General features: G+C 44.0%; 1 protein-coding gene across 1 annotated transcript in view; it reads left to right on the forward strand.

Moving 5' to 3' along the window:
* Positions 1–19,097, forward strand: part of RUFY1 (RUN and FYVE domain containing 1) — a 1,926,102-nt gene that overhangs the window by 395,640 nt on the left and 1,511,365 nt on the right. Inside the window, exon 3 of the mRNA XM_069652681.1 lies at positions 7,888–8,005. Within this exon, the coding sequence (XP_069508782.1) occupies positions 7,888–8,005 (118 nt within the window). The remainder of the gene's footprint in view (positions 1–7,887; positions 8,006–19,097) is intronic.

Consider the following 19,097-nt stretch of genomic DNA (forward strand, 5'->3'; position numbering starts at 1 on the left):
TTGGGAGAACTGGGGGCATTTGGAGGGGAGGGGGGAGGTATTTTCCTGGCTTCGGAAGCAGAACATGAGCACTATTTCATGCTGGGAGGACTGGGGGGGGGCTGTGAAGTTGGATCTCGGGCTCAATCCAGCGTGATTAAGGGGGGGGACAGGTATGGTTTTAAGTTACGGGGAGGACTGGTGGGGCTCCCCAGATGTAGCTCCGGATCGCAGGGATGGGTGGGCCCCCATTCCACATTTCTGTCATGAATGTTTCTTCTTAACTCACATGGCTAGCAAAGAAGTCACATGCATGACTTCAAATGTGCATGGTCTGAATTGCACTTCTAAGTCCAGAAAGGTTTTGCTGTATATGCAGAGGCACCAAGTGGATGTCGCTTTCTTGCAGGGGACGCACCTTTCACCTTCTAGGGAGGCTGTTTTTGCCCAGTCCTGGAGCTGCCATAGGTACTTCTCCTATTAGTCTGATTATTAGCAGGGGGTTTGCGTAGCAATAAGGATGTATACGAATTGTTCGAACTACAATTGTTCGAATCACAATTGACCTTTGCACAATTGACCGAATTGTGAAGGTCAATTGTTACATATCTGCGGGGGGAAACCCCCCGCAACCCCCATTATCTATATATATATATATATATATATATATATATATACACGGTCAATTGTGCAAAGGTCAATTCGGACCCTTGACTTTCGATCAATTGGGTCATTCGAACAATTGTGTTCGAACAATTTGGGTAATACCAGCAATAAGGGGCACGTTTGGATTTCGGTGCTTGGAGGTGGTGAGGGACACCGGATGGAAGGCCTTGATCCTTACAGGCTTGGTACAGGGACAGTGGTTCACGTTTGTTCATTATTATTGGCCCAACACTGATTCGCTGGAGACACTGTAGTTTATTGAGGAGCAGCTTAGGAGACATCCAGAGAATATTGTGCTGTGGGCAGCGGTTTTCACTGCTGTAATGTGCACCACAATGGATAGGTCAGGAGGACCCAGTAGGGGGGACTGCGAGGGCCACACTTAGATTGTAGCAGATGTGTGCCACCTAGGAACTCGCAGATGTATGGAGGGATCGTCATAAGCAGGGTGCAGGATATACATTTAGGTCCTCGGTACATGGCTCTGCGTCAAGGCTGGATTATATTTTGGTTTCTACGAGGGGGTCTGGGTGGGTCAAAGACTGCAATGACCTGGCACATACGCTCTCCGATCATGCCACAGTGGTCGAAATGTTCAATATTGCAGGGAAATGACAGGGTGGTAGGAGTTGGTTTTTCAAGAATGAGAGCCTGTGAGATTCGGTCTTTTACGAGGTGGTTTGGCAGGGTATAATTCACTCCTTCCAGGACAACAAGGATCTGTGTCATCTTATTCTACACTTTGGGAGGCCTTCAAGTGCGTGATTCTGGGGATATGCATCGCAGAAAAGGCAGGGAGTTTCCAGGGTATATGGGCTGAGCTGACCGCCAGTAAGACAAGGCCTGTCTGAGGGGCTTGGAGGCGGAGATGGGGTTCCTCACAGATTTTGGGGCCCAGATGCATTTCCATGAGGACTTGGCGAGGTTCAGGAATGCAGCCCAGAGGGAGGTGATATTTCTCAGTAGACAAGCAGCAGTACAGTAGCATGGGGAGGGGCAAAGGCCGGGGAGACAGTTGGCGCGAATGATAAGATCGGAAACTGTAAGGTCACATATTGCAGCCATAGTCTCTATCAGAGGAACTCCTGCAGACTGATGAGAAGATTATGGGGGTGTTGGTGAATTACTACCGGGCGCTATATTCTTCCAAATCCAGGGTCACCCAAGAGACATTGAATAATTATCTAGATCAAGTGGGGCTATATTGGTTAGCTGAGGAGGAAAGAGATCTGCTGACCAGGCCGTTGACTGAGCAGGAGATGCATGCAGCCATAAAAGCACTCCTCGCGGGTAAGGCTGCAGGCCCAGATGGGCTCTCGGCTGACTTTTATAAAACATATGCACCAGTTCTGATCCCCCGTATGTTAAATATAGATCAATATGCGCTGCAGGAATGCTCTCTTCCCCGAGTCTATGCGGGAGGCAATGGTTATTCTGCTATTAAAACCTGGGGAAAACGCAGAGTGTTGCTCGGCCGATCGCCTTGATAAACCTTGACAATAAGATTTTGGCCAGGGCGCTTGCAAACAGACTCCCCCGATAATGCCTATGTGTGTCTTGGCTGACCAGGCATGTTTTATAGCCGGGAGCTCTACATTGTATCGGCTGCGCATGATATTCGGCTTTCTTTCAGTACTGGAACAGCAATCCTGAGTAGCGGCTGCCCTTCTTGATGCTGAGAAGGCGTTTGACTCAGTAGAGAGTAGCTGTGAATGAATGACAGAGTATCTGATCCCATCATGATGGGAAGAACAAGGCAAATGTGCCCGTTGTCTCTTCTGTTCGTGCTTGCGGTAGAACCCCTAGCAGAGCTAGTCAGATCCAAGCACCTATTTAGAGCAATAAAGTTGTTATCCCATAAACTGGTGATTTCAATCGATGCTGATGACTTAATATTGTTTATTAAAGATCCCAAAACAAATCCAGCACTGGTTATGGCTGATATATTGGATTTTGAGTGCTTCTCGGGGCTCAATATTAATCTGTCTAAATCGGTACTATTTTCCCTAACCAATAGAACAGAGAGCTTCCGGGATCAGCTGAACTTTAAATGGCTTTCTTTCTGTACCGTTATCTTGGAGTGATGATAGTGCGGTCCCTTGAAGTGCTATAGCAAGTAAACTATGGGGTAAAATTAGTGCAGACCGAAGCATCCGTTGGGTGATGGATGACTTTTGCCTTTGTCCTTATATGGAAGGATAGCGTTAATAAAAATGATCTTACCCAGGTTCTTGTACACCTCCTTTAATGTGCCCATAGCTGCCCCCTCTTCCCTCTTTAAATTATTGAGGGCTTTAATAACAAGGTTTGTATGGCAAGGGAAGCAGGCACTTGTGCGCTGGAGCAAGTTGGTGGCCACATTGGAAAGAGGGGGCCAAGCGCTTTCCAATCTTGAGGTCTTTTGGGTTACAGCATAGGCTTCATTCCTTGCTTACTGGTGTGGCCTGGTCCCTAATAGGGCTCCTGTCCAAATTGAGAGGGCGTTAGTTACTCCGTCGCTCCTGAGGGTAGTAATTCTTACCTTGCTGCAATGTATGACTAGAGACTGTAATGCAGTTGAGACCACGTGCAGCATGGGCAGAGGATTGAGGGTGGGACATGACGGGAGGTTCCGTATTCCCCACTTCTTCCCATCACGCATGTCCCGGGGTTCCCATTGACTGGGGAGAAGGACTATCCGCAGTGTATGGTCAGGCTGAGCCTCTCGTGCTGGTGCGATCATTTCCCAAAGGGACACTTTTTAAGGCTTGATAAGTTTAACGCGAAAGGCGAGGTGTCAGCGCTTCACATTTCCATGAATGTTAGTCTGCGCATTGGGCTGAGGCACCAGTTCTCCTCCTTTCCCCAAGAACCACCCATTCCCCCGGAACTGCATGAGGTCATTAGCTTGAGAAATCGGGCCAAACTGGTTTCTAGGTTCTATGCCAGCTTAATTGACAAGTTGGAGAGGTGGGCGGATGATTCCCGCGGTAAGTGAGAGAGCGCCTTCCGTAGTCCCATCTCAGACAATACGTGGAGGTTCTGTTGTGCACAGATGAGGAAGATCGCTGTCAATAGAAGATTCAAGCTGATCTACTTCAAATTTCTTCACCAGTTTTACTGCACTTCAGTGGACCTCTATAGGTTGTTTTCACAAGACATGGGACTCGTGCAAGAGGTGTGGTGATTCACCCGCTACATTTCTGCACCTAGCATGGCTCTGTCCACGTATACAACTTTTTTGGTCACAAGTCTTTGGTACTGTTGGTGGGATTGCCGGGGAGGTGATGTCACCGGCTCCGTTTGTTGCTCTTTTGTAGTACAAGTATGAGTTTCCAAAGCATCTAAGGTGCCTTCTAGATTTGTTGTTGCTTGCTAAAAGAAGGGTTGCTATGGTATTTCAATTTTCGATTGTCCAGTTTATAAAAGCTAATAAAGAGTTTTTAAAAATACCAAAAAATTCAAAAAATGTGCAGGAAGAAGTTAAAACTTGCCCTTAAGTGCACTGCCCTGAACGTTCCCTTAAACATCAGGTGTGTTTGGGGGGTTTGGATTGTGGTTGGGAGGTGGCGTGGTGATGGGGTTTGTGGGGAGCGGGGCAGGCCAGCAGGGAACATAGTTCCACTACCACTTTTCGTACACTTCGACGACTGACTAGATGTGAGTTGAGGAGAAAAGCCATAAAGTTTACTTTCCATCGGACCCTTAATCACATTTGGAAGAGCCCTCAAGAAGCATAGATTCTGCCTTTATCAGGTTCAGTTTCAGGTTGCTGCTTGAAATCAAAACTCGAAAATGGTAATTAAAAATAAAACATTTTGGTTTTCCCCCTAAAATTCGAAGTACACATTAGCAATATTGCAGGTCATTGGATCCCTCATACACCATAGATAGCCCGAGAGCCTTTTTCCCGACCCAATTCATTTGTTTTAACATGAGCTGCCAACATTGCATTTGCTTAATCCCAAGTGGTGATTGAGAAATGTACTCTATGGTGTGTAGTAGGTCAGAATTGCGAGCCGGTCAGGGGGGCATTGTGAGCGATTATATTTTTATTTTTCACCAAAAATCTGAACTATCCCTGTGCCTAAGATTCTATCCTAAAGAAAAGAAAAGGTGCCCAAAAAGGTGCTTGTCAGGATGTCAATAGAAAACTAAAAGTCCTCTGTCCTAACCTACTCTAACCTACACTCTGTCTCTACCGCTATTACAAGAAACAAAATAACTCAACATAAGATATATTTACACCCTTGGGCTCTTGCTCTAGCATGGTGGTTGGTTTTTGACCCCCACCCATGTGTGTTTCTCTCAACAGGGCTGCTTGCCGTTGCCCGGGAGTCTACGCTGGAGTGTCTGAGTCCATCTTTTTTGTTTTTACGTGGTTGCAACCATTCCGTGCAGGTGTCTTTCTTCCTGTTTCATCCTGTCTGTCTCCTTTTGTCTCCTCCTTCAGGAAGGAGGGGTGTCCTTGGTATGCTTTACCAGGTGAGCCCCAGGCGTTCCGGCCTGGGAGGAGTTCCTCGGAATTCAGGTGGCCTCACACTTTGGTTCTTCTCACCCCATTTTCAGGTATATGTTGTGCACCCCGTCTTGGTGTATTGTGTCCCTCTACCCAGCCAGGGTCTGGTTTTGATCACCATGCTTAGGGATTTGGTTTCTTGTACCCCGTCTTGGGTTGGTGCTTCTCTCATCCCGATTTGGGATGCAGCGTTCCTCGCCCTGCCCTGGGGTATGCTTCTGTACACCCCTCTTTGGGGTATGGTTTCAGGCACCCTCTGTTGGTGTATGATTTCTAACAGCCCGCATTGGGCTTTGGCTTCTCTCACTCCCTCTGGGGGCATGGTTACTCCCTCCCCAACCTGGGGTATGGTTTCATGTACCATGTTGTGAGTATGGTTTATTGCGACCCTCATTGAGTTCGGGCTTTTCTTTGCCACCTCGAGGGCTTTGGTTGCCTTCAGCCCAACCTGGGTTATGTTTTTGTGCACCCTGCTTGGGGTAGGATTTCATGCGACCCGCATTGGACTATGGCTTGGCTCAACCCCACTCTGGGGTTGGCTTGGTTTCACCCCACCTTGGGGTATACTGATCTTCACCGCAACCAGCACCTTCCAGCAACTCTATACAACAAGCCCGTTTTGGAAGAAGCCAGAAGCTGTACTGAACAAGCATGGACTAATCAAACCCTGCTTTATACTTATGGACCGCACAAACTAAGGATCCACCTAGCGCAATTACCCTGAAGGGAGACCTACTTCAGGCCCAAGAAGAAGGCACCTTGCCGAAACGTCTGAGGACCAGCAGCCTATTATGCATTATTCGGCCCTCCCAACTTTTTCCAACTACTTGATTCACATCCAGACATCGACCATGTGTTAGGTCACTCTCTAGCCTGGCTATATACAACCAATTGTGACACTACTAATTGCCTTCTGTTTGGTTGTAACCTGTACATACTCTGTCACTAGTCACTAAAGGTGGTGGATATACACACATTTCTAAGCACAAATCTGTTATTAGCTTTGTATAATTAAACTTTGTTGCCAATTCATTTGCTAAAGGTTTTTGAACGTAAGAAACAAACCACCCTCAGTAAACAGGATTTCAAAAAAATTCAAAAAAACTAAAAACGAAAAAATACATGAACGTGAAATGCATGAACAGCTAAATAAATAAAAGCTATATTTATTTTCTATTTTTGTCTGCGCTCTCAATTGCTTTGGTACTATTACATACAGAATGAATTGGAATGTATGATACATGACAGAATAGCTTTAGGTTTACAGCAATGAGAAAGTAAACCTTAGAAATACAGTTGTCAGGACACCCACCTTGTATCTTGTTGGGGCATACTGAGTGCTCCAATTAAGATTTTGAAGTGGAAGTATTTTGCTCCCTATTTTTTAAAGTTTTGGAGTAAAATGATTTTCTAGGGAGTAAAAAGTAAGTTTCATTCCCAATGGGAGTATTTTCTAGACATATAAAAAAAATGTTATTCTAAAACAGAAATATTTTTGTAATAAATTCTTCTTTGCACCTAGTTATCCATGCACATTAAAAGGTAAGATTTTACCGCTTCAGATCAGGCAGAAATAATAGTAGAGCTTCTTTGTGTGACTGTACATTTACTGCTGAGCTGAACATATCTGCAAAGTTGTTTAGGTGAACATGGGGGACAGGCTCCTAGGTGTCAGTTTCCTATTTTTTGTTCGGAATATTTTTACTCTCTATTTTTCTTTGTTTAGAGTATTTGCCTATTTTTAAGGGGTAAAGGTGGCTGATAAACACCCTATCTGTAGGGCAGGACCGTATACTTGGCCTTTGCCTCTCTGGGAGCCACTGCATACCTTCTAACTTTCTTGCGGTCCCCCTCGGGTAGCTGGGGCTCTTTGGCGTAGACGTTGCCATCTCCTCTGTGTCTTGGGTGCATTTTGTCGATGTGGGAGATTGCGTTTCTCTCTCTTGGTTTTCGAGGGACTCTTGGCTTGAGTCCAACTCTGCTCCTGTTTGGGCGTTCCTGGCTTCTATCACGCTATGCTTGTCAGGGTTCTGCTGGCCAAGCCTTGCTTGGGCATGCCATGCCTTGATGTGAGCTCTCTTCCTCCTGCCCCTTCTCTAAGGAGGGAGGATACTGCACGGCAGATCTTTCTTTCTCTCTCTCTCTCTCTTTCTTTCTCTCTCTCTCTCTCTTTCTCTCTCTCTCTCTCTCCCCATTTTTCTTGTGCCCTCCCACCCGAATCGCTCTTTTTCCACCCCTTTCAGGAAGTGGGATTTTCCATAGCTTGCTAAGTCCCAGCTGACTCGGAACACACGGAGGGTCAGAAACCATCCTTACAGGTGTTTTCCAGTCATTAGATACTTCAACTCCCATGTAGCCAACAAAAGTAGTACTGGAATCTTGGGGATAGTGAGGATGACTGCTTTCCCATCTTAGTGACCTCCTGTCTTCTTATCAGGGCCACCACATTGGGATCTCGGTTTCCCTGTCCCCTAGGGGGTGTTAAGCCTATCGGTCTCACCTCACTACTCCCAAAGGGGGGTGGCTGCCGCTCGGTCTGAGGGGAGACAAATTCCCTGGATTCTTCAATGGTGCTTTCTAAAAGCATGATCAATAAATCAAACATTTTTCAATCAATGTTTGCCATTTGCTTTGTGCCTATATTCCAAGAAATCAAAATGCTTGTCATCCTACCAGTCTTGCTACTAATGTTGGACTTGAATAATGGAATGTGCTTTGCATCATGTTATTGTTTTTCTTTACAGTTAAGAAGAGTTTTATAGGACAAAATAAGTCCTTTTTTGGTCCATTAGAACATGTGGAGAAATTGCATCCAGAAGCATCTGATTTAACTACAAGTGTTAAAAATCTTCCTGAGTTAAAGTAAGTGTGAACATATTAAAGTCTGATTAAAACATTGTGATAGAATTCTCATGCCTGATATGAAGTACCCTGCTATTATGTTCTACATGCAATAGGCCTTCAAATGCAAATGTTAGAAAGTAAAACGGAAAAAGTGTAAATAAGCTATTGTTCATTAAAGCAGTTTTTGAAAGCTGTGTATCCAAACAACCATCAAACTAAATCCACAGCATGACTTAACCCTAGCTTTTGCAGACTAAGACTACATTTTCACCTGCTATTGGCAAAGAAAGGTGTGTGGCTGAAGATGCTTGGTTGAGTGGGTGTGTTTGCTGGTTCAGTGGTAGTGTTTGCAACAGCCAACACACAAACTAGCACTGGACCCCAGGAACCAAGAGAGACTCTGTGTGCTTGGGGAAACTGACCCAGCAATGGTTTTTCGTTACTACACATTAAACCGGTGAGTCAACCAAAAGGAGTTGTGGGGGGGGGGGGGGGGTGGGACACGTTATAAAGTAGAAGGACACTCAGGGAGGCATTTTGAGTACCAACCAAGTAGAAAAGAAGGGCAAAAAGGATACAATTCTCCTCACACGAGATGCCAGTTTGGGAAACCTGGAAACTCCATTGCCACGATCTAAGAGACTTTAAAGAAGAGACCAAAAGGGCAAAGAGGGTGCAATTCTCCTAATGTGAGATGTTGATGTGGAGAAACCTGGAACAAACATTGCCACATGCAGAGAGACATTAACAGTCATCTGAAGTGGAAACCGTTTCTGGCAGGCGAGTAGACCAGGAAAGGAACAGTTGTGTGAAGTAGAAACCATTCCTGGCATGCAAGTGAACCAGGAATGGAACAGTTTTGTGAAGAAGAAACCATTCCTGGAAGGCGAGTAAACCATGGAAGGACCAGTTGTGTAAAGGTGAAAACCTTGGCGTTCGTGTTGTGGAAAGAAAATATATTATCCTGACAAACTATTGTACAACAAGAGACATTTGCTTTGCCATTCTGACAAAAGTGTTCTATGAGAGAAACTCTTACTTTGACCTCCTGAGAAAAAACTTTGGTGAAAGAAACACCTGTATTAAGATCTTGAGAAAAGTATTCTACTGAAAAGACTGTTACATCTGCCAAAGTTATCATTTTGACATCTTGAAAAGAATATCTTGTGAAAGAAACAGTTGCTTTAGTTTTGAACAAGTGTTCTATAGAAGAGTCGTTTACTTTGCCAATTTGAGGAACGTGTTGGATGAAAGAGATATTTTTCATTGAACTGAATAGTGTCGTATTGGAACAAAACGCTTTCAAAAGTCTTCGTGAATTTATTCGGGGAGAGGAATCAAACCCTGAACACAAGGATTACTTTGTTGGAACTATAATTTTGAACCTTTGCACATTTTTGTTGAACGGGAAACAGATACATTTATCTTACACAATTTGGTTGTATATGTTAGTGTGAGGGTCAGATATTTTTGGACACAAGGTCAATTTTCTTTAGCTTTAGTTTGCAAGGTAGTAACATTCTTAATTAAGATAGGGACAGATAGGCCCTTATTCCATCCCCCCGTTTATTTTGAATAATCATGTCATCAAGGTTGAGAAAACAACAACTATGTGTCAGTGTCTCATTTCTGAACCCTCACAACGGGTAGACATTTCAAGTTGCTAGCTACTAGCCAGGCATAAAGTATACGCCCCTCAATTTTCTACATGCACACCGCACTCCATTTTTCTCTCAACATAAATGATGTATCATTCGCAAATAGCTAGTGCCGGGTGTACATTTTGAAGCCATTTTGAAGTCTGATATATTATGTGTCTGAACATTACACTAGAATTAAAAAAAACGATGCATTGAGCTACTTCCTGAATTATTTAGCTGAGAAAGGTGCAATATTTCCCACTCTCTTGTGCCTGATCTCTGCCAGCCTCTATCGTTGATGCCTGTCCACTCCTCCCCTTCCTCCTGTGTACTGCAAAGCATTGTATAGTGCTATGTAAAGCACCAATCATTTTAAAAGATAACCTTGTACATTTTTATTAATTTATTGAAAATGAAAAATTCTTCACCAGGAAACGCTGTACAGAGGGTGTACTGATGGTTGGAGCAGCACCATTTCAGGGTGCTTTATAAAACTTTAAAAGTCATGCTATAGTAGTTCAGACACTAAACCAGCTGGTGGTGGGGGAAGGAGCTGAAAACTTTAATGCTACAGCACATGCCAGACTTGCAATACATTTTTCAATATTTACAAATAAGCAATCCAGTGGCGACAGTGTTTGAGGATCATTAAGGTGGGTTGACATAGTACTTTATGGCTCTGGGCCATTTAATGTTAACACATCTGAAGTGTATTCTTCCAGGTTCCTATTTTGATGATTTGCATTGTTTTTTTGCTAAGTGTTAAGATGGATTTTCAGAACAAGCCCCGAGCGAGGTTTCATAGAGGCCATTCTATTATAGTGAACAGGGAAAAGACACTTCGATCTAGCCAAACTCAATCCAGGTAGGTCGTAGAGTACTAGGGCATATACCTCAGGGACAGCGGGTGCTATTTATTTAAAAAAATATGTATTTTTATTTGCATTTGTAAATAAACATCCAGTAATAGTTTGCAAACTACAGCAATCTTATTGTAGTACTGTTCTTATAATGCTGGTAGTTAACAACAATTAAACATAGAACAAGAAACAAAAAGTTTCTGTCTTCATTACCATAATTAGATTATAACTGTCCCTGTGTGTGTGAAGGTGTGGTTCAGGGTCCGCGGAGCCACTTTTAAGGGTGTCCCCTCAGGGGGGCAACTCAGCGCTCATTCTATGCTGTAACTCACATGTGTAGTGTTTTTTATATGGTACCAACGGATTAGGCACATAGCCAAAGGGAAATGGGATAACTGGCCGGAAGAGCTGATACCAAACCCTTTACTCTCATAATTCTCTCTCATAATTTGACACTCCTCTTTTAAACACAGACAGCAGTGATATTGACAACTGTCTGTTTCTTTTTGGAAATGTGGTGGCAGTGCTGACAGAGATGTTTAGCCCAAAGAAACCTTTTAAATTGATTATACCATAGAAATGGTTGTTGTGATGTAAAACATACAAAGTGTTTTTAACTGTTTTAGCCGTTAGCAGAACATACCGCCACACCCCATTGTTAAAGTAAAGTATCTACCAAAATATTCCTCAGAGAGACAGCTGTCCAAATCCTACCGGAGTGCCCGTCGGGAGCCCCAGCTCTAGCTGTACTTGCATAGCTTTTGCACATATATCGGCATCTGTTATGTTCCATGGTTTGATTTAACATATGAGACTAGACGCCAATTTTTAGAGCTCTGTCGAAACGAATATCCACCTACACTTTGAACAATTAACCCGTCTGACAGTGTCTGTGTTTTTAATTTTACTCTGTCTCCTGGAGCAGAGGGCTGTGTGGGCTTGTTCTTGGTTGTTTTCTTTTGTTTTCTAGTAGGGCTGGTTTGCAGGTAATCATTAGTTGATAGTCATAACTTTTTATGCTCGTCTGATATGTTTGGTATTTGGGGTATTTCAGGATTGGGTGTTGGCAGAGATCTGGAAATACTAGGCCCTGCACATTTTTGTGAAATATCGCCTAGACAGTTGACTGAAAAAGCCTTGATGGCTAGTGTGCTGTGTTCAACAGCTGAAACCATGTCTAGTGCTGTAGCGGTCTGTGCATCTGTGAATGTTTCATAAGATGCAGCACACAACTGTAACTGATGTGTTATGTTGAACAACCGGACCTTCAGCTACCGTCATATCGCACTGCGGCTAATTCATAAGTCACTGCAGCCGCTAAGGCATTAGTATCACCCCGCAAATGTTTTATTAGCGTCAAAACAGCCCCTTACACATTTTCAAAAGTGCTTTGGACCATTCATTGCCTAATATTTTTCTTTTTGCAGTACGGCTTTATAATTTTGAAAAGGCTAAGCCATTTCTTATCATTTTGTTTTAAAGTGGGCTTCCCCATCTGATTTGTATTACTTTTTCCCAATCTGCTGTGGTCTTTTCTCTTTTTGTTCTTTTGAATAACACTTGTATGCCCGTATGCACCCTCAGCATCATCTACAATAATAACACTAGTGCCAAGGTCATTTGAAGTGTTAATGATGTCAGCACTGTGCCCTGACCCCACATTATGACCACCTCTATTTTGAGTGTCTGTATCACTATCAGTATCCAGAATTAGGGTGGGGTTATTAGGAGCTGTTTCAACAGCTGTATCGCTGTTACTGTGCGATGTTGATGCAAACTCAGGGGAACATGGGCCTGTGGTTGAACACTTACCACCTGGTCATTTGTAATATTAATAACATCAGCATTGTACATCTCCCCATCACTGTGCCCACCCGCCTCTTGAACATCATCTAAAGCAGTATTAGACACATTGGCATTGTATGCCCCCCCCCCATTGTTAACCTCCTCTCAAATAGCAACAGGAATAGTATTACTAACAACCGCGTTGTATACCTCCACATCATTGTACCCACCTTCCTCATGGAAATCAACAGCAACAATATTGTGCGGGGGATCAGCATCTTGGCTCTTAACACTTATCAATACATACGTCTGTTTCATCAGTGCTATTAACAATGCCAGCATTCTTGAGAATCGCCTCAAAGAGTAAATGGTTGCTAGTAGACATAGGGCCTCATTACGACCCAGGCGGTAAGTTACCGCCTGGGCCGTGACTTTACCACCATGGCGTAAACTATGTTTGCGCCATGGTGGTTGGCGGACTTACCGCCCCATTCCAAGGTTGGCGGGGCGGTAAGTCCCCAATCCCCATTTACCCTTCCCCATTCCCATTTTTGCCCCATAGGGCATAATGGGAGTGGGGAAGGCGTTAATTACGCCACCGTAAATTACGGTGGCGTAATTAACTCCATGGTCCCTTAGCGCCATGGATTTTAACACCTGCTAAAAGCAGGTGTTAAATCCGCCATGGCGCTAAGGGACCTCGTACTCAGGCGGTAAGGGTCGGCGCTGTTTACGCCGTGAATTTATTCGGGGAGAGGAATTACGCCTGAGTCGTAATGAGGCCCATAGTGTCTGAAAACTCGGGATGTGCTGGGTTGTTAGTGAGTTGTGACCTATTCCGCTGCATAGCGATTATTAGCGTTTTCAGCTTCTTTAGCGTGTCATTATGAATAACAAATGCCCCGCCCGGTAGTACATAATCCATACCTCCCTCATTCACTACTGCCTGAGTGTCTTCCTGCAAATGCATTACAAGTGCGCCTAGCTGCAAAGATGAAGGATGCATAGATGAGTTCTCGAAACGATTTACTGGTGCATTAGTTAAGTTATCAAAAATGTTAACACTGCCTGAGCTGACAATATTATGCCCATCTTTGCAACTAGCAACATATACATTAGCAGAATTATTTATCAGTATATCAATCTCATTGTCGCTAATAACAAGCAAGTCGTTCATGGTGAACCCCTGATGCACACAACTGCTTGTATTGACCACATCTTTCTGCACAGGTGCAACACCTGGTGTCTCATCCTTGGAATCATTTTTCTTTAGCCACAGTCAAGAGCCACGGCCCTGTGGTTGTTTTAAGACATAGAAATCATTCTCAACATTGTGCAGCGAGTTTTTCAGCTTGAAGGATTCAGAATTTACATCACCAAACTCCTGCCCCCACTGCAGACTGCGCCTGGCCGGCGGCTGTACATTTTTAAAGGAGGATTCTACAGAGAAGCCATCGAGAGGTAAGTTTAAATATGATGACGATATAGGAACTCTCACTCCTGCACTGGCATGAGATGTGAGCATTTAAATGGCTTGTAATATCTGTCACAGCCCTTGAGCCCAGCATTTAAAACCAGAGCATCACCTATATTGCCCGAGGGCTGCCGACGTGTTAAATTAGCTACTCCTGTTACTCGGTCCTTTGAACTGGTAGAACTCAGCTGACAGCTTGCATGATTAGAAACCCTGTTAGAAGATCATTTGTCATGCAATTTCTAAGATACTGATTGTCACCGGCCAATGCGGGCACAGCACATAGACCATGATGTTTTATCGGACCCCAGATATTGCAGCGCATGATGCAAATAATCCGGAACCAACCAGACCCATTGATGAATTCACTAAAGAACTCTGTGGCGTTGGACCCCCTGGAAATCCTTCGAGCCTTGCTGCTGCAGCAAAAACATTGGACCCCATCATTGGGTTGTTAAAACATTCAGGATTTGTTGATCCAATAGAAAATAGGCTGCCCCATTCCTGTGCCCTCGAGACATCCAAGATTTGATGATTCAACCTCAGAAATATTCATAAATGCATTGAGTGCCTGTTGCTGTGTTGCACAATCCACATCCATAGAGCCTAGCATCTGGGGCATCATCCAGTTGTTGAAAGACATTTCTATTAAATACCTATAAAATATACAATCAGTATAAAACATATTTTACACATTAAACATCAGCATATCTCAATATTCAACATCCTAAACCCTTGTAACAACCAAGCTCACCTTGTGAACGTGTAACACACTGATTCTTGTAATCTTTGAATATTTCAAACTCTTTGTACAACACTTCAGCACATGTCTGACCTGTCACACATTGGAATAACTCTCAATATTTTATAAAATGCAGTATAAGTTGTAAATATATTTTAAATTCATGGCACACAATTAAGAAAACACACTGCACCTGAATCCTATGAGCCCAAAGTCTAAATCAATATAATGTCATTATTAGAGCAACATAGGCTGCAATAGGACCAAAGACAGCCCATTTATAAATTGCACTCTCCCACCAGGCCCAGTGTCTAAATTAATATAATACATCAACCTAGAATTCTGGCTGTAAGCACGGCCCTCATCAAAACTTGCATAAAATATATTATCTGCGCACACTACATTCAAATGTATATATTCAAAGCAAACATTACTTCAAAATACATTTGCTGTCAAATGAAACCCTGGTTGTAACTTTCTCCATTTATTTCTGCTCGCTTTAAGCACACTTCACTATGCCATATGAAAGGCCAGGGATATCAACTTTGTAATTGTCTCTTCCTTATAAACTGTGTTCGTGCAAGGCCCAACCCTGAATGTACTTGTAACATTGTTCAAATAAACATTTTAATTTTGCTTGTGTAACTAAAAAGAAAATAACTGGCTGGACTTTTCTTTTCCATAACATGTATGCTGTTTCAGAAAGAATCCTATTCTATATGTGCCATCTGTCTGCAACTTCTCAGTGCTCCTATATATTGTGTACACATCTGCTTTCACAGGCCACCGAACAATGTGCACAGTTAGTCAGGCCTCATCATAAAAAAAACTTAAATTGTAGGTTTAAAACTGTAATTTAAAAGCTGTGGCATTATGACATTATGGTGTGTGCAGCCCCTCTAAACACGCACTGGGTAGCAAGGGCTGTGCACTATCACAACCAAGACATTTTTCAATCTTCAAATAAGGCTAATCACTGTTTCTGCAGGCTGCCAGAGCCCTATACCGCATAAAGGTTTATACTCTGAGCCTACCTTATCTCTCCAGGGTCATTCCAAAGGCAGAATGTGAATATTTCTCCCATAGTTTAAAATACATATTTACGCCTGCTTGCATTGTAAAACTGCTGTAGATTTAAATATTGGCACAGGCCCATATAATGACTAAGTAAAATTTTCTTCATGTTTGAAGCTTTCATATATAGAAATGCTGGCTGGCACTTAATCCATCCTGCACACGTGTCAGTAATAGTGCTTTGCTACAGGATTTGTTAAACAGTATGTCACTTTTTGTGCTTTTTAACCAGTTCCATACTTAAAAATACAAACCGAATTCAGCACAATCTAGAACATAAACTTTTTAACTAAGCCGACTTTCCCACCAAGCAACTCTTTTAAAAGATATTATGCAGCGCCATAGCACTTGTACCATGTTTAAAAATCAACAATTTCATCCACTTGTATAAAAATACCGGCTACACTTTTTCCACAACATGTATGCTGTTTAGCAATGAGCGCAATTTCATCTTGCATGACCTGCCACACCGGTGGCCTCACAAAGCACCTATCTTCGAGCAGTGTAGAATTAAATAAGTGTACAGAGATATAAGAGAGGAATTTAAAACCCTCATTTGGACCGCATGCTTGCTTTTTAAGCTTTAACATTTAAGTGATAGACTATTAAGTAGCTTTGCTATACACACTTGCAAACATTTTTACACCTTATTCTAGCCAGCATGCAAAGTCAGAAAACACATGTTCGTGCCTTTTAGAGCCTTCTCAGCACTAGAAAAAAATCCTCTTTACATTTAAAGACCATCTCAATATTACACACTTATAAGCACATCTACATATTATCCTAGCCAACCTGCAATGGCACAAAACACATATTAGCGCCTATGAGCGTCTTCTCAGTACTAGAAAGATAATGCTCTTTACAAGTAACCCTTTAAGTGCCATGGGTATTATGCCCCAGTGCCAAGGCCTTTTTTGGTGATTTTGGTATGTCGCCATTCAATGCCTTGTAATTTTTTTGTCACATGATATATCTTGGCCAAATGTGGCCCTTTTTTCCCCACATGTAGGCGGTCGTAACGCCACCCAGGAATCCTAGGTTGCTGTAGGGGGATGAGAGAAAATAACCAAAAAGGGGGAAATGTTTTTTTTTTTCAAAAAATGCCAATAAAATTATGTACAAAGAAGCCTGTGGTTTTTTCCTTGTAAGAGCTAGGAAGAAATGGTTTGCTGTGCTGAATTTCACAATTTCCTGGCTTTCAAGAACAGGTTGAGTGTAAACAAAAAAAAATATTTGATGCAGTTATCAACCGTTTTGTGAGAGATAGGCGATTTTGGCCATTTTTGCCAATTGGGCATGCGTGGATGGAATGGAAGAAAAGGGTAGGAAAGCCGAATTGGAGGACCGAAAGGAATACATTTCTGAAATGTAGACAACATTCTAAGTATAGGAAGGGATGATTTGCACAGGTCAGGCAACAACTAGGTAGGGGAAAATTCCATAGTTTGGGGAAAAAGTGGGAAAATTACTGAAAAAAAGGTATGTGGTGGACATGGTTGGCTTGGTACGGCAATGGCTTCTATGAATTTTGAGAAAAACAATGCTGCACTACATTCCCCCGACTCTTGCAGTTAAGCAATCACACATTTTTTGTAGCGTTTCACAAACCAAGCAGTACCACAAGCCAAACACTGAGCCATGGTACACAGTAGTTTTATGCTAACGGCCTGAACAGACGTACTTGGCATGTGTAATCAGGAAAACCAATGGGGTGAGGAACGGCAAGCATACATTTTTTGAAAGCGCACCGGCAGACCTTTTCAAGGGTAGGTTACTTGTGCAGGTTGCAAAAGTGTATGGTGCCTAAAGGAGCGACTAAATGTAGGGCACATTTGGGAAATGAAAGGATTGTGTGACAAAGGGCACCAGCAAATGGGTCAACATGTTATGAAAAACCACACAAACACAACAAATGTCATACCTTCCCGCGTTTCCACAAGTGTCCCGATGAAAACAGTACCTCACATGTGTGGGTGCACACACCTGGGCGCAAAGGGGAAAGCCTAAAATACAGCTAACCCCAGGTCTTTTCCGACAGCTGAATTTCAGGATTTTTTCTGAAGCTCACCCCATACAGATATGGGCCTAGGTTGTTCAAGCCACCAAGGAAAAAAGGGAACCCCATACATTTCTGAAAAGACACTGTGGGAATCCAAAGATGTCTGACTTCTGCAAATCTCCCCAGAATGTATTACCCACAAGCCCATCCAAAGACCCACATGGGAGAAGGATGCCCAAGGCCAGGGACATTACCGCCGACTTTGCTGGAGCTCTCGCTGGCCTGTGTTACAGCTTCTCCCCACCAGGGAGTCCCGGCAGTGTGTCAATACCTCCCCGAAGGGAAAAGCTGTAATGCAGCCCAGCCGCAACTCCAGGACGGTTGGAGGCGATGTCCCCGGCCTTGGACATCCATGTACCATTTCGGTGTACCATCCCCTAAGCACAGCGGCGGCTCCAGGGAGCCCCGGCAGGATCCCCATTCCTCCCCGGAGGTGTCATCTGTAACGTAGCACAGCCAGAGGTGCAGCCTGGGCTTGCAGACGGACCACCCACATGGGAGACATCCGCTCTCAGGGCAACACCAATGTTCTGCTGGCATGGGGGGCAATTTGTGGCCTGCCCCTGCAATTGTGTCCCAGCCCACCAAAATATCTGCCCAGATGGCAATTCCCTCCCACACCACCAACAATCCAGCCCCAGTCCCACCCACCCCACTGACAGTGGGCCCTAACCGTAGAATAATTAAAAACAGTACTCAAATAACGTTGCAGCTGCTCGCGTATAAAAAGCTGTAAATGAAACAAAAAACATGTGTTACCTACGGTCACCCCAGCATAAACAAATCAACACTCATGCCCCCCCTTGCATACCATCCCTGGTGGCCTACTGAACCTAGCCACCCAGTGAAAACACATTTGCCCCTTCCTACGGGCAGAAATCTGCCCCCAGGGAGGGCTGCATGAGGTGCCCCCCCACACTCCATTTGGGGTGGGGGAGAGTCTACCCCAAAACCTCAGACAGGCCCCCCAATGGATGGGGCAGTAGGTTTGGGCACCCTGGGGGTAGATTGGCACACCAATGTGCCCATCTGTAACAAGGGAAGTTAGGTAAACAAAGAAAAAAACTGAAAATGGTAGGCTGCACTTTAGGGGGGCTGAGGGACACCTTAAACCGCCAGGGAATTTTGAAATGTAAAGGGGGTGCACCTCTCCATCCCCACCCCAAATGGAGGGGCGGGCCATTTCATGTAGCGATACCGGGGGGCAGATAAGTGGGGGGCCTTTCATGCACTCCTCCCTGGGGTCAGGTATCTCTTCCTAGGATCAGATATCTGCCCCCAGGAAGGCTGCACGACATGGACCCCACTCCATTTTGGGTGGGGGGGCAGAGGGCCACCACCCCATCCCATTAAAAAAATCACAGGCGCTTTACCCCCAAAATGCTGTCTACCATTTTCACTTTTTTGCTTTGTTTACCCAATTCCCCTTGGTGCAGATGGGCACAATAGTGTGCCATTCTGCCCCCAGGGTGCCGT

This window comes from Ambystoma mexicanum, chromosome 3p (genome assembly GCF_040938575.1).
Source record: "Ambystoma mexicanum isolate Mex_15411 chromosome 3p, UKY_AmexF1_1, whole genome shotgun sequence".
In the NCBI taxonomy this organism is placed as follows: Eukaryota; Metazoa; Chordata; class Amphibia; order Caudata; family Ambystomatidae; genus Ambystoma; species Ambystoma mexicanum.